Source organism: Ursus americanus, chromosome 2, assembly GCF_024610735.1.
Source record: "Ursus americanus isolate L20-20 chromosome 2, mUrsAme1.1.p, whole genome shotgun sequence".
NCBI lineage: Eukaryota > Metazoa > Chordata > Mammalia > Carnivora > Ursidae > Ursus > Ursus americanus.
Genome location: NC_142128.1, coordinates 9,130,071 through 9,143,355, shown reverse-complemented (window position 1 = coordinate 9,143,355; position 13,285 = coordinate 9,130,071). Strand labels below are relative to the sequence as shown.

Genomic DNA, 13,285 nt, shown 5'->3' with positions numbered 1-13,285 from the left:
GACGTGAGGCAATCTCCCATGCCTGAGCTGCTGAGATATGATGACTAAGGCTTTCTCCAGCGAGGCTGGGAGCCGTGGTTGTGGTGAAAACAGCCCTCCTGGTAATAGCGGGGATTGCAAAATGGAGTGACTTGCAGAGCTGAGGCCACCCTCGTCGAGTGCAGACGTGCATTGCTGGCGTTGTGGGTACTCCCCGCTGACCTTCGTGGACCCAGATCTGCTTCCCTGCCAGGTTTCAGGGGTGGAAGCGCCAGCTGGGCATCTTTCAAGGGAACGAACGAGGTTGTGTGCTGGGGGTCTTCAGTGATTCACCAGGACTCACAGGACTCAGAAAATCTCTCTTACGCTCATTACGGTGTATTATGGCAGAAGGATACAGACCGAAATCGGCAAAGGGAAAAGCTCCACAGGGCTGAGACTGGGAGAAATCAGGCACGAGCTTCCAGCTGTCCTTGCCCACTGGAGTCCAGGGGCTCAACGCTCCCAGCAACCATGTCTGGCCTCACGTTTGAAGTAGGACCCACCAGGGGAGCTCACTGCTGCGTTGGCATGCGGGGCTTGTACTGGGAGTCAGCCTTGTGGGCGTGGAGCGCGGCGTCTCTAACCTTATCTGCTCGGTCTCCAGCACCCCAGAGGTCAAACCCATACGATGTGATTCAGAGCCCTAGGTGTTCATCCTGAATGATATGGTTAGTGTTAACCGTGCATGTGGCCAGAGGTCTCAGGTATACAGAGACACTTAGCAGGTGGCCATTTCCCTGACTCAGAAGTGATTTTCCAGGAGCCATCCAAGGGCCTGTCCTGAAGGCCTTTGGAATGGGCAGGGCTTGGGGCAGCCCAGACCTGTTGCACAGTTAGGGAAAAGGTTTGCCTCAGAGTGGCCCCTACTCTTGTGTGGAACCAACCCTTCCAAGCCCTTGTGGGGCTGGAGGGTGCTCAGTGGTACCGGGAGTCTGTGGCTTCTGTCCCCTGTGTTTGCAGGGGGCCCAGTCCCAGCTCAGTGGTAGGACCCCCACGGACACCACAGGGCCGTTTGCTACTTTAGTTTCGGTCCAAGGCTGTGGCTGTGTCTCAGGGGGACCAGCGGCTCCTGCGCCCAGTGCTTTGCCTGTCGCTGCCCCCCTTGGGGCCTAGAGACCCCGGCTGAAGCTTGTGGGGCTCGGGGTGGTCCCCCACAGGCCTCAGGCAGACCCTGCTTCTCCCTGCTGATCCCAGTCCTTTCTGTCTCCCTGCAGTTTCCTGTCAACATGGGGGACTCCAGCATGGATGCCAGCGCCACCGTGTCTGAGACAGTGGCAGAAGAAGTGTCTCTTTTCAGCATGACGGACATGATTCTGTTTTCCCTCATCGTGGGCGTCCTGTCCTACTGGCTCCTCTTCAGAAAGAAAAAAGACGAAATCCCGGAGTTCACCAAAATTCAGCCAGTGTAAGTGACCCTACTCAGGATCCCTCTCTCAGCCTTCCAGAGCCTGTCCATGGGCCCGGGACGGGAGGGAGCCAGGCCAGAGAGGTGCGGGCTTCCTTGCGGCATTGTGGGTTGAATCGCGGCTGGTACCTTATTGGTGGCCTGGGCTTCAGGTCTCCCTTAACCCCTCGTGTGTCCACAGTGTGTGGGGGTTCACGAGATTCTTCCGGGTCTTGTTTCTTGTTTGCATTTCTCGATGGAACCTCCCAAGGGACCACTGAGAGTGGCCGGTGCCCTTCCACAGGTGGATCAGCTGAGGCTCGGGGGCGTTAGAGGTCTTCAGTGCTGCGGGCAGCACCCACTCAGTATTTCACTCCAGGCCTGCGATCTTGTCTTGAGAAGCCATGGGGCAGAGAGGTGCCGTCCGCACCCATGCAGATGATTGCCTTTCAGTCCCGTGGCCTCACTGACGTGGGCCAGGTTGCGCTTTGGCGCTGATGCATCTTTATCACCAATGTCCCCTGTCAAACGAAGAGAGCAGCCTCAAGCTTAGAGCTCTGGGGGTGACAGTGGAGGAGGAGAACTGGTTTTTTCCTCTCCTCGAGACCCACACTGAACGTTTCTGTGCCCGGATGTATGCGGAGTTCTCTCCCACCCTTGGGACGCCGCTGAGTGTGACGCTGTCCCCCTGGAGATAGCATCGGATCCCATGGGTAAGGGCTCGGTCCCACAAGGCCCCTCCCCACCCCATCTCAGACACCAGGCTCCCAAATCAGAAGTTGCCAGAACCCCCTCTTCAGGTTTGAATCATTTGCTAGAGCGGTTCACAGTCAGGAGAGCAGTGTACTCACTAGGTTATGGGTTTATTATAAAGGATGTGAGTCAGGAACAGCCAGATGGAAGAGGTGCAGGGGGCAAGGCGTGGGGGAGGCTGCGGTGCTTCATGCCCTCCCCAGGGGCACTGCCCTCCCAGCCCCCCAAGGAAGTGCTCAGCACCCTGAAACCCAAAGCTCTCTAAACCCCATGCTCAGGGTATTTATGGAGGTATCGTACCTCTCGTACCTCTCGGTGCAGGTGTGACTGATGAAATCATCTGCCCTTGGGTAGTCATTCACCTTCTGCCCCTCTCCCTTCCCCGGAGGTCAGCGGCCGGCCTGAAAATTCAAACCCTCTGATCACATGGTGGAGTTGCCTGCCAACCAGCCCTGTCCTTAGGGGCTTTCCAGAAAACGCTTTATTAACATAAACTCCAGTGTGGCTGAAGGGGGCTGGTTCTGAGGAACTAGATACCTTTGTTGCTCTTATCAGTTAGTAAATGCCAAGGGTTTTAGGAGCTCTGTGCCAGAAAGGGTACAAAGACCAAATGCGTATTTATTATAAGTCACGATGTCACACTGTCCGGCTTGACTTTACTCATAACATTGTTTTCTTTTTACTTTACTGATTTTTTTTTTTAACCTTCCATAAAGCTTCCTTGGAAGAAGGTTTAAATAAATAGGCGAATTAGTTGTAAGTATTAAGTAAGAGTACAGCTGATTTTCGGAAGTAAGAAAATGACAGTATGACAAAGTGACGAAACCACTTCCCCCCGAGACTTGAGTTCCGAATCATTCCTGCAGCCAGGTCACTTTGTCACATTTATTGTTGCCTGTGTTTTACCCAAATCCGACCTCAGAGGCCCACGGGCAGGTTTGGGGGGTGGGGAGGGGTTCCTGGGCTGAGGGAGCCCCAGGGCCCAGGCCTGCCCTCGCCCAGAGCCGGTCCTAGGTGCAGGCCCTGGGGCCACACTCGGGCCAGAGTTCCCCAGGCTGGGCACTCAGTGTCCCGTGGGCTCCTAATTCCCTGTTGCCGTTGTGGTGACCGTTGCCTCTCCCAGAAAAGTTACGGTCCTCAAACATCACAGCCGATATTCAGAGAACACAGTCCTCGTAGCACACACGGGACAGTAGTTTTCCATTTTCGAAAGCTCAGCAAATATCTCCCGAGGCCTCGCTCTGCCCCAAGGAGCCACGAACAAAATAGAGGAAGTCCCCGAGTCAGGCTCACAGTCTGTCGCTGGGCGGGGCCTGGGCGAGACCCTGCCCTCACCCTGCCGCGGTTTTCCCCTCTGCTAAATGGAGGCAGTGACCCCGTCCCCCGGGGCCCATGTGAGCGCTAGGTGAGGTGACGGTGATGTCACCTAGCGCTGGTGGCCGCAGGGCAAGTCAGCGTGCGTTTTGTGTTGCGCCCTGCGCTGGGTGCTGCAAGAAGACAAAGGCGACGTTTCCCCGGAGGAAAATGCGCAGGCAGACTGGGAGCGTGTGCCGAGGGAGGCCGGTGTCAGGTTCTAGCAGGTGCGGTCACGCCCGGAGGCCTGGAGGGCTTTGCCCACAGAGGGCCAGAGGCAGGATGGAAGGACCGGCGGAAAGCAGGACTCCGGCCTCTGTGCTGCGGCTGGCCCACGTGCCTTCCTGGCGTGGAAGGTGTTTGGGGGAGAATGTGATACAAGGTAGGGGACCATTTCCAATGGCCCTGAGTTTCCTCGGCTGTAAAGCAGAGGTGTCCCCTGCACACCCGTGCCCCGAGTGAGGACGTGGGTGTGCCGTGGGAGTACGGGGAGCCACCGTCCTCCCTGGCACCTTTCCGGCTTTGCAAGACGGACCTGAAATAAAACCGCTAGTCTGGGGGCGCTGGCGGCTCGGAGAGTCTGTCTCTGCCGCAGAGGGAAACTGGATGTCCCTCTTCGTGATGGTGAGGTTCCGGCTTCTCCATGCGGTGTCTGCCGCTGTGCAGCACCTCTTGTCCCTTACCGTACCGTGCAGAAGCCTGGTGGGGCCGGGTGGCGTGGACCCTCTGCGGGGGACCCTTTCCCAGTGCAGCAGGGCTAGGACCCAGAGCTGGGTGATGAAGGTTCGAGTCCTGCCTCTACCGCCTAGTAGTCGTGCGACGTTCCCCGTGACGGAATCTTTTCAAGTCTGTGCCCTTGGCTCTTCATAGAGGTCCTAACCGTCCTTATCTCCTGGGGCTATAAAACTGAAATGCTCTAATCGTAATCATCGTTGAGTGCTTCACCCATGTCCAGGTGCACATGGCTGTGGCCCCGCCCCCAAATGGCATGAATTATTATCTTTATCCTTACTATTAATATCCTGTCCGGTCTCACCAGAGCTCTTCAGGGAAAGCTTTATCACCCCACTTTGCAGCTGAGCATACTGAGACGCTAGTGACTGAGGACCCAGGTCACCTGACTTACAGGGAGCGGAGGCCGTTGTCAAGCCAGACCTGCAGACTTCGCAAGGCATGCTTCCCCCTTCGCCGTGATGCCGTTTCACTCCTGAGAAAACAGACTCCTAAGGGTCACTCACCTGGCACCCCGGGGCCACAAGCCTGGCCCTCCTGCTGTAAACCCCGCACTTCTGTCCCCGACCACTTCCGTCTCTAGCCAGCGCAGATGGTCTCTGCCACAGCACAGAGCCTCCGTGGCCACCAGCTCAGTGGGGAGTCACAGGCCCTAGCATGGGGACTGTGCCTGGCCCCGGGCTGCGTGGTGAGCATGGTGTGGGGCTGGGGGTGTGGACAAGGCAGTCAGAGCCTGATCAGCAGGGCCCCACGTGGGCTGCATGGGGGATGGACGGAGGGCCATCAGGGGGCGGGTTGAGAGGGCGCTCCAGGAAATGGCCCAATAGAGATGGTGAGGCCAGAGAAGGGAGTCCTGGGGCTAGCACGGCGAACGCACAGTCGATGGGACACAGGCGCCTGGGCGTGAAGAGCCGGGAGGGCCAATGGGAGTCTGGGCAAGGCAGCCGCTCAGAGCAGGCTTGGGAATTGGGGAGACTGAAGATGCCTCTGGGAGTAGCTAGGCGGGGCAAGGGAGCAGAGCAAAACCCAAAGTTAAGAGATTTGGACCCTTTGCCAGCAGCGGGGGATGGGGTGACTAAACGAGAGGCCAGGCTGCTAGAATGAAGATCGTGCCTTTTTTCTTTTTTCTTTTTTTTTTTTTTAGGTTTTGGTTTTTTGTGTTATAAGGCTGAGAGCGAGCTGTGGTTAGCAGGGTTAGGCCACCCGCCACTCCTTTGTCTGGTTCCCTTGGCCAGTGAGGGGAAATGAGCAGGAGACCAGTGAGGGGAGGTCAGTTCTGGAAGGAAGGTCAGAGGAAAGGTCAGTTCCAAGGACTGCTTTGTTTTTGTTCGTCACTTTTCTGCTGAAGTGTATATAACACACAAACATAAATACGCACAGTTTGATGGACATGTCACCAAAATGGCCCCCGCGTTGTCTGTGTCACAGAGCACGCATTTTGTGGTGTATACGGTGTTCTTTGGTCTCATTTGGTTTTCCATTATGTGAATAACCGTAATTTCTTCGTTCTTAAAATGACAGACATTCCGATGGTTTCCAGTCAGGAGAACAATTACAAACAGTACTGCCGTGAACATTCTAGTAGGCATGTTTTGTTCCCTTACAGACATGTTTCTGTTCCGTGTGTGCCGTGACATGGAGCTGGCGAGTTGTGGGGAGGGTTCAGATTCAGCTCTAGTGGATCCTGCTAAACTGTGTTCCCAAGCGTTTGTTCTGGTGTCCGGCCTGCCACCAGCACATTCCATCGTCACACTTGGCTTTGGTCAACTTTTTTACTGGAACCATTTGAACAGACGTGTGGCGGCATCCTGTCTTGATTTGCGTTTCTCTGAAGATCCATGACCTTGTCGTATGTCTTATTGGCCATTTAGAAACCTTTGGTGAAGGTCTGTTCAAGACTTTGCCCATTTCTCCCACCGGATGATCAGCCCTATTGGTTTGCCAGGGTTCTTTATATTCGAGATATGAGGCCTTTGTTAGATAAACGTACTGTAAATATCATCTCCCTTCCGTAACTTGCCTCCTTACCCTCTTACTCATGTCTTTTGATGATCAGAAGTGCTTGACTCACACTTACTCCAACCCCTCAACCTTTCAGTTGACCTTAAACCTTTATGGTTGATGTTTTTCCGACCAGAATAAGAATTCTTAACTTATCCGAAGGTCGTGAAGATGTTCTTTTTAAGTTTTCTTCTAAAAGCTTCCTTGAGATGCACCTGGGTGGCTCAGTCAGTTGAGCATCTGACTCTTGGTTTCAGCTCAGGTCATGATCTCTGGGTCCTGAGATCAAGCCCTGAGTCCCAGCTCCATGCTCAGCAGGGGATCTGCTTTTCCCTCTCCCTCTGCCCCTCCCCCTGCTCTCTTTCTCTCTCTAAAATAAATAAATCTATTTTTAAAAAGCTTCCTTTCAGTGTAGCTTTTATTTTTTTTATTTTTTAATTTTTTAAAAAGATTTTATCCATTTGTTTGAGAGAGAGGAGGGAGGGAGAGAGAGAGAGCAGGGGGAGGGGCAGAGGGAGAAGCAGACCTCCTGCCGAGCAGGGAGCCCCGATGCGATGCGAGGTTCAAGGCTCAATCCCAGACCCCGGGATCATGACCCGAGCCACAGGCAGATGCTTAACTGACTGAGCTACCCAGACGGCCCTCTAGGGTTTCTCTTAAACTTAGACCTCCGTCCAGCGGACGCTGACTTGGCATTGGCTGGTTGTGTGTGGCGCTTCGAGGTTCATTTTGTCCCCTGTGGGCATCCATCCACTGGACCCAGCAGCAGGTACTGAAAAAGGCCCTCGTCTTCCCCCTGCCCTTCAGCGTCACTGTTGACATAAATCAGATAACTGTGATTGACCTGTGAAATGCAGGTCAATTTCTAGACTGTTCTGTCCCTTTGATCTGTTTTTTTTTTTTGTCCCTTCGTCATTACCTCACTATTCTACTTTCTGTGATTTCGTAGTCACTCTTGACTTTATATCTGGTAGGCTACGTCCTCCAGCTTTGTTCTTTTAGGATTCTCTTGGCCCTTGACATTTCCGTGTAGAAACCAGCTTGTCAGTGTCCACCAAACCCAAAGAGGGAATAAAACCAGCCCTGGTGCAGTTTTAATTGGGGTTGAATCGCATCTATAAATTAATTGCTACCTTACAATATGGAGTCTTCTGGTCCGCAAACACGGTTGTATGCCCTGGGGAGGCCTTTTGAACTGTTTGTAATAGCAGTTAAAGGCTTGTTAAAGAGAGCATCGCATTCTCTTAATGATGCTGGTAATAACTCCGAAAGTGGCTCCTTCCTGTCCACTCCCACTTAGTCCTCAGCCTTCACCCAGCTCGTGCCCCTGGACGGAGCGTTACACGCCAGAGCGGCTGCTGGTCTAAGACCACCAGGGTAGGGTGGTTCCCACAGGAGTCCAAAGCTCCAGGGGCCCCCGCTGCCCCCGCTTTGCCCACACATGGAACACAGCACTGTGCGTGGAGCACCTGTCTTGTCAGATGGGCATTTGTATTTCTGCCTCCCCTGGTGCAGAGAGGACGCCCCATCCCTGTGTGGGACCCTCACGTGGGACATTCAGAGAATGGCTGGTATTAGCGTTAAACCTGTTCCTGCGGCTGCCTCTGGAGTGGACTGGCCCACAAGCTGGCCTGGGCTTTCACGGGGGTTTTAGATCTTTAAATTAGAACATTGTTTTAAATTAGAACATTTAGGGGCACCTGGGTGGCGCAGTGAGTTAAGTGTCCGACTCTCGATTTCGGCTCAGGTCATCATCTCAGGGTCTTGAGATCGAGCCCGGTGTTGGGCTCCGTGGTGGCGTGGAGCCTGCTGAAGATCCTCTCTCCCTATCCCTCTGCCCCTCCCTCCCAAATAAAGAAAAAATAAAGTAGAACATTGAAAAGGCTGGCATATAAAACCCAGACTTATAGCTTCTCTTGGAAAAAACAAAACAAAACCAGAGGATCTGGGCCCCCGCTGAGGCTGGCCATCCGTGGTGGAGCTTAACAGGGCCACCCTTGTAGGTGGGCCTGCACCCCGTCCCAGCCCAGGCTGCTGGGCTCTTCTTATGCTCTCTTGGAGGTGAGGAGCGCCGTGGTGCCCCACACATACCTAGCTTCATGCCTGGCGCCTGAGAGTGCTTTAAAGAAAAACAAAGCTCTTTATTGTGGAACATTTCCAACAAACCCCAAAGCACGGAGCACAGAAGAGTGAACTCCAGCACCAGCACCGATCACCCAGAGTAAACACCACCCAGAGTAAACACCCGTATGGAGTCATGTTTCCTCCCCCCCCTCCCCCACCCCGGCCAACTGCTCCTGGCTTATCTTAAAGCCATCATATGTCATAAGGAGTCATGCCATCCATGTGAAATCTGAATAAAGGAATCAGGATTTCGTAGCAAATTTGGAGATCTTTCATATGAAATTATGTGAAATGTGAATAGTTCAGCCTTCTAAAATTCAAGGGCCCTCCTTTTTGAACTCCGCTTGGGGCTCTCCTCACAGCCCTGAAAGCCAGCCGCAAGCTTCCGGATCCTCAGACACTCAGTAGCATTTGTTCATGGTTCCTGATTAACTGATAGATTTTTTTTTTTAACACTTTTTTAAAAATTCAGGATCTAAGCAAGACGGCAGTTGATAAATCTCTCTTGGGGGGTCAGATTTGTCCAGGTGTAATTTACATGTAGCAAAACACCCCTTTTTAAAGTATGCAGTTCAGAGCGCTGGGGTGGCTCTGTCGGTTAAGCGTCCGACTCTTGATCTCAGCTCCCGGCTTGATCTCAGGGTCGTGAGTTCAAACCCCATGTTGGGCTTCACGCGGGTCATGGAGCCTACTTAAAAAAAAAAAAAAATACAGTTTGATGAGTTCTGCCAGAGGTATGCAGCTGTGTAACCAGTGTTACAGTCAAGACGTACAACATGCCTCTGTTCTGAAAATTCCCCGTGTCCCTTTGCAGTGGACAGCCACACCCCCACCTCTAGGGACCACCATCTTATTGCTGTCCCTGTAATTTTGCCTTTTCCCAAATGTCATGCGAATGGAATGACGGAGCTACTGCCTTTCGTGCCTGGCTTCTCCTCCTGAACGGGACAGGAAGTCTCTCACTGCACGGGCTTCCCCTCCATCCCTGGTGTCTCCCTGCAGCATTTTTGTTCCAGAAACAAGATTATTTGTTTCACGGTTTCCCACAGTCTGGATTTTGCTGATTGCATCCCACTGGGGCTTGTTTCTGAAAAGCCACAAAGGAGCTCATTTTCCCCCGTGACCTTTATCTGGGGGCTCGCTCTGGACCGAAGGGCCAGGAAAGCCCGGAGTCAAGGCTGCCGGCTTCATGCCCATCCGTCCGTGGAAAGTGAGCCAGAGTTCTTCTACGTCCAATTCGGGGTCACTCTATAGAGACGTGCTGGGCTCCGCCGAACGTGAAAAGAGAAGCTCACACGAGCTGTACAAAGAGGCCGGCACAGGGGAGAGGCCTCTGTGGACGTGGAGGGCAGGCAGTGCCCGAAGCCTCCCAGCGTCAGGGGAAGTGGCAGGAGAAGGGGCTCAGGGCATCCACGCTGCCCCCGAGAGTGCAGGCCTGGGTTGTCCACTGCCCCCTGACCGTGAGGGACTACACTGCCTCTCCTTCCTCCCTGTCCCCTGATGAGATCGGAGTGGTTTTGCCATTCGATCTACTGCCTGCAGCTCTGAAGGTGACCTGTCTGCCAAGCCGGGCGTCCGTGGACCTCTGGGCCTCGCTGGGCCTCACCGAGGGCTTGCGGCTGGTGGCTCCGTTTCTGTGCCAGGCAGTGTCCTCGGGGGCTCACATGCATTTGGGAGCGATGAGTGTTTCCAGAGGTGGTGGGAATGCAGAAGAGCGTCACCCTTCCCCTTGGTGGGGGTGTCAGGATTGAGGTGCCCCCGAACTGAGTCTGGGAACCTAAGTAGAAAGCGGGTGTTGGCATTGACAGGCGGGCCCGCAGCACAAACGCAGCAGGGCACACAGAGCAGAAGCGGACGAGGACCGGCAAGGCTGCTCTGGAAGGTCACCAAGGAAGTCAGCTGTCAGGAAGGGAGTCGAGGGTCACCGCCCGGGGATCTGCAGGGCTGGAAGGGTGAAGACAGCTGTTGGGAAGGTAGGCCACCTGGGCCACGCATGGCACGCATAGAGCCCGGATCCACATGATGGTGAATACACACTGAAGGCTGTATGGGAGGGTGTCCCTGAGGGAAACAGCAGCCCCTTTGGGCCTCAGAGCATCCCAAAGGTTGAGAGCTGAGGATCCGTGAAGATTCCCTGGGAAGGGCCACGAAGTGCTGAGCGTGCCTAGGGACTCCTTCGAGCTGTGCTCAGCCTCACAGGGTGGGACAGTCGTGAACTGCCATGGCTCTGGGCTTTCGTGGTCTGGAGCTGGCTTCCTGCCCCCCTCCCCCCACCCCACCCCAATCCCCGCTGTCCTTAGCTGTGAAAAGGGGGTAGAAATCCTTGCCTACTTGGAAGGGTTGGAAGGATTAAATGAAATACAATATAGAGCTCCTTGAATACTAGGTGGCATACAGTAGGCGCTCAGTCAGGGTTCCCATTCCGGATTTTGGCTTTGACCCATGGCCTCCCACCTGCCAGAGGCCAGCCACAGCAGGAGGCTCCGGGTGCTGGTCTGTTTTTGTTCCCTTAGGCGAGAGAGCTACTGGGCCCCGTGTAATCTCCAGCAGATCACTTCGTTTTCACCAAAGGCAGCTCCTGCAAACCGTTCACTTTCAGCTGCGTGGCCCGGGGACTGCTCTGCGTGCGGTAGAGAAATCTGGGCCTGCTTTGTGGAGCCCGCGCCAGCCAGCCTGCCCCCAGCTTGGCCCAGCATGTAGCGGAGAATCTACCACCACCCCGGGCCCTGGAAGGCAGCTGTTCCCCAGCAGCTGCCCCCTATGTTGCCAAGGGCCGGGCAAAGTCTCAGGAGAAATCCGTTCCGTAGAGCATTACCCTTGAGTTGGGACTTTTGCAAACTCTGCGCGTTGCCCGGGACCCAAGACGAAATGAGTCATACCGGCCGCCTGGGTTCATCTCTTTCCCAGTGACTCAGTGCTTTCGTCCCCTCCCTTTCATCCTCCCCACACTGAGGCCTGCAGTTGACTTCTGAGGCCCGAACTGGAGAGACTCCTGTTCCCGATTTAGGAGAGGAAAGCCCTAATTGGACCCGCGTGGTCTCTGGGCTCCAAGCCTGGGCCAGCTGCCGCCTCCTCCGCCCGCTCTTTGTACTTGGGTTCCTCCGAAGGGCTGCCCCTCGGGGGGCGGGGGTCATCTCAGCAGCGAACGTGGGGGCCACCGTGCAGGGCGCTGGGAGGGTGCGATGTGGTTTCTCTGCGCATGCTGCTCCCAGGTGACACGGACCCAGTGTCTCAGGCTCCGTGGCCCACGGTTCTTTTGTGGCGAGGAAGACGGGAACCAGAGCTAATTTAATATGATCCTGAGGCGCCCTGGCAGCGGGATCAATGCGGGTTCCTTTGTGGAGAGACGGCCCTACCATAGCAACCTGCACAACTGCCTTCTAGTGTCTAGAAGAGCCGTGTTCAGCCTCAGGGCTTCCTTTTTTTTTTTAATTGGGAAAGGGGGAGGAAGTAGGGAGAAAGGGCTCCGATATAAATAGTTACCAAGGAGACCCCAGTCGGGGTTGGAAAGGTTTTCTCCTTCCCTCGGTCCATACAGCAGGAGGAGGGGTGTGCACCCAAACGCAGGGGATCACGGGAGGGGCCCGGCTGGAGTGGCGAGTCTTCCCTGCGCCCGAGGGGACAGATGCAGGCAGGGGCTCGGCAGAGGCTCTGGCAGGGCTGGGGTGTCCGGGGCGCGCTCAGAGTTCACGGCCCGTCTGCCGGCCCCGCCAGCACTGCGGAAGGATGGACAGAGCCCGAGTTCCTGGCCACTGGCTCCCTGCCCGTTTCCGGGAGACGGCCGGAACCTGCCTTTTCCCTTAAAGTCCTGGGGTCAGGAGAGAAGCCATGGGATGCACATACTCCTCTCCGCGGGACAAGCCCACCGTGAGAAGGTCAGTTCCAGACGTGTCCCTGTGGCAGAGCGCACTGACGTGCCTCGGGAAGAGGCCCCTCCCTGGGCAGGCTCCCCGCGCATGCGTGAAGAAGGTGCCTATGGGGTTGACCGGCAGACTCGGGCGGTCCCCTGGGGGGCTCACCGGGGCCATGGGACCACCAGTCCCTTGGGTCCTGGTTTGCAGGCTGTACTTCCGGCCTCCGAAGGAAGGGATTTGTACTGGAAACCAGGAAGGCCCCAGTCGCCGGCTTCCCCCCTCCCCGCCAGGAAAGAGCTGGCTCAGGGTGCACGGCCCGGTGTGGAGCTGTCCGGCGGGGTCAGACTGGTTGAGGGCCCTCAGGTATGAGGACGGGCGTGAACAGAGCAGGTGAGCTCTGCCGCCCCGAGCCTGGCAGCCAGGCTGTGCGGTGGGGGGGCAGGTTCTGCTGCTCCTTGAGGCTGTGTGTAGCAGGTAGGAACGTCAGCAAACTGCTCTGGGTCGGGGTGGCGACTAGAGGCACCGGGTCCTCCTGAATCTCCTCGGCTTTCTCTTTCTCCCCATGCAATGCGGTCCGCCCCGGATCTCTGGAAGCCACCCCCGGAGCTCTGCGGAGAGGGTGGGAGTGTTCCTGCTTTCCCAGGGCTGAAGCTACTGAAGGGGCCCGTGCTGGCCTCCAGAGATGCTCATGCTTCTAGGGAGAACCTCCCCTCCACGCAGGAGGGCTGGCCCATCTTGCTGGCCCTCGAACGTTCCCAGCCAGACCTGCCTAGCAAGCCCCCCTCCCGGCCCCCAGTTCCCGAGCCGCCGGCCTGGAATTCCCGCCCTGTGCATCTGTGTTGGAGGCCACGCACCCCTGGGTGGCCACAGATGAGCTCTGTCCGCTCGCCCTCCCCACCCCCCGCCTATATGGGCCTCATCCAAGAGCCCGTCGCCTGCCCGGTTTCTGTGGCTTTCCCTTGGGAGCTGTTTTCTGTCTCTGAGAATAGAGCCCAGTTCTTCTGGGAAGCCTTTGCTGGTGTCTTCAGAGGCCCTGTGGGTGGACCGTCTGGTCCACCCTTTC

At 55.9% G+C, this 13,285-nt stretch overlaps 1 protein-coding gene across 5 annotated transcripts in view; it reads left to right on the top strand.

The window, feature by feature from the left end:
* Positions 1-13,285, top strand: part of POR (cytochrome p450 oxidoreductase) — a 58,475-nt gene that overhangs the window by 30,016 nt on the left and 15,174 nt on the right. For 4 of the 5 annotated variants that reach the window (XM_045786231.2, XM_045786229.2, XM_045786230.2 and 1 more), the window contains exon 2: positions 1,236-1,426. In XM_045786231.2, coding sequence (XP_045642187.2) covers positions 1,248-1,426 — 179 coding nt within the window. In that variant the 5' untranslated portion in view covers positions 1,236-1,247. Of the gene's footprint in view, positions 1-1,235; positions 1,427-11,907; positions 12,244-13,285 lie in introns of those variants that run through there. The other variant, XM_087868042.1, reaches the window with a different exon arrangement.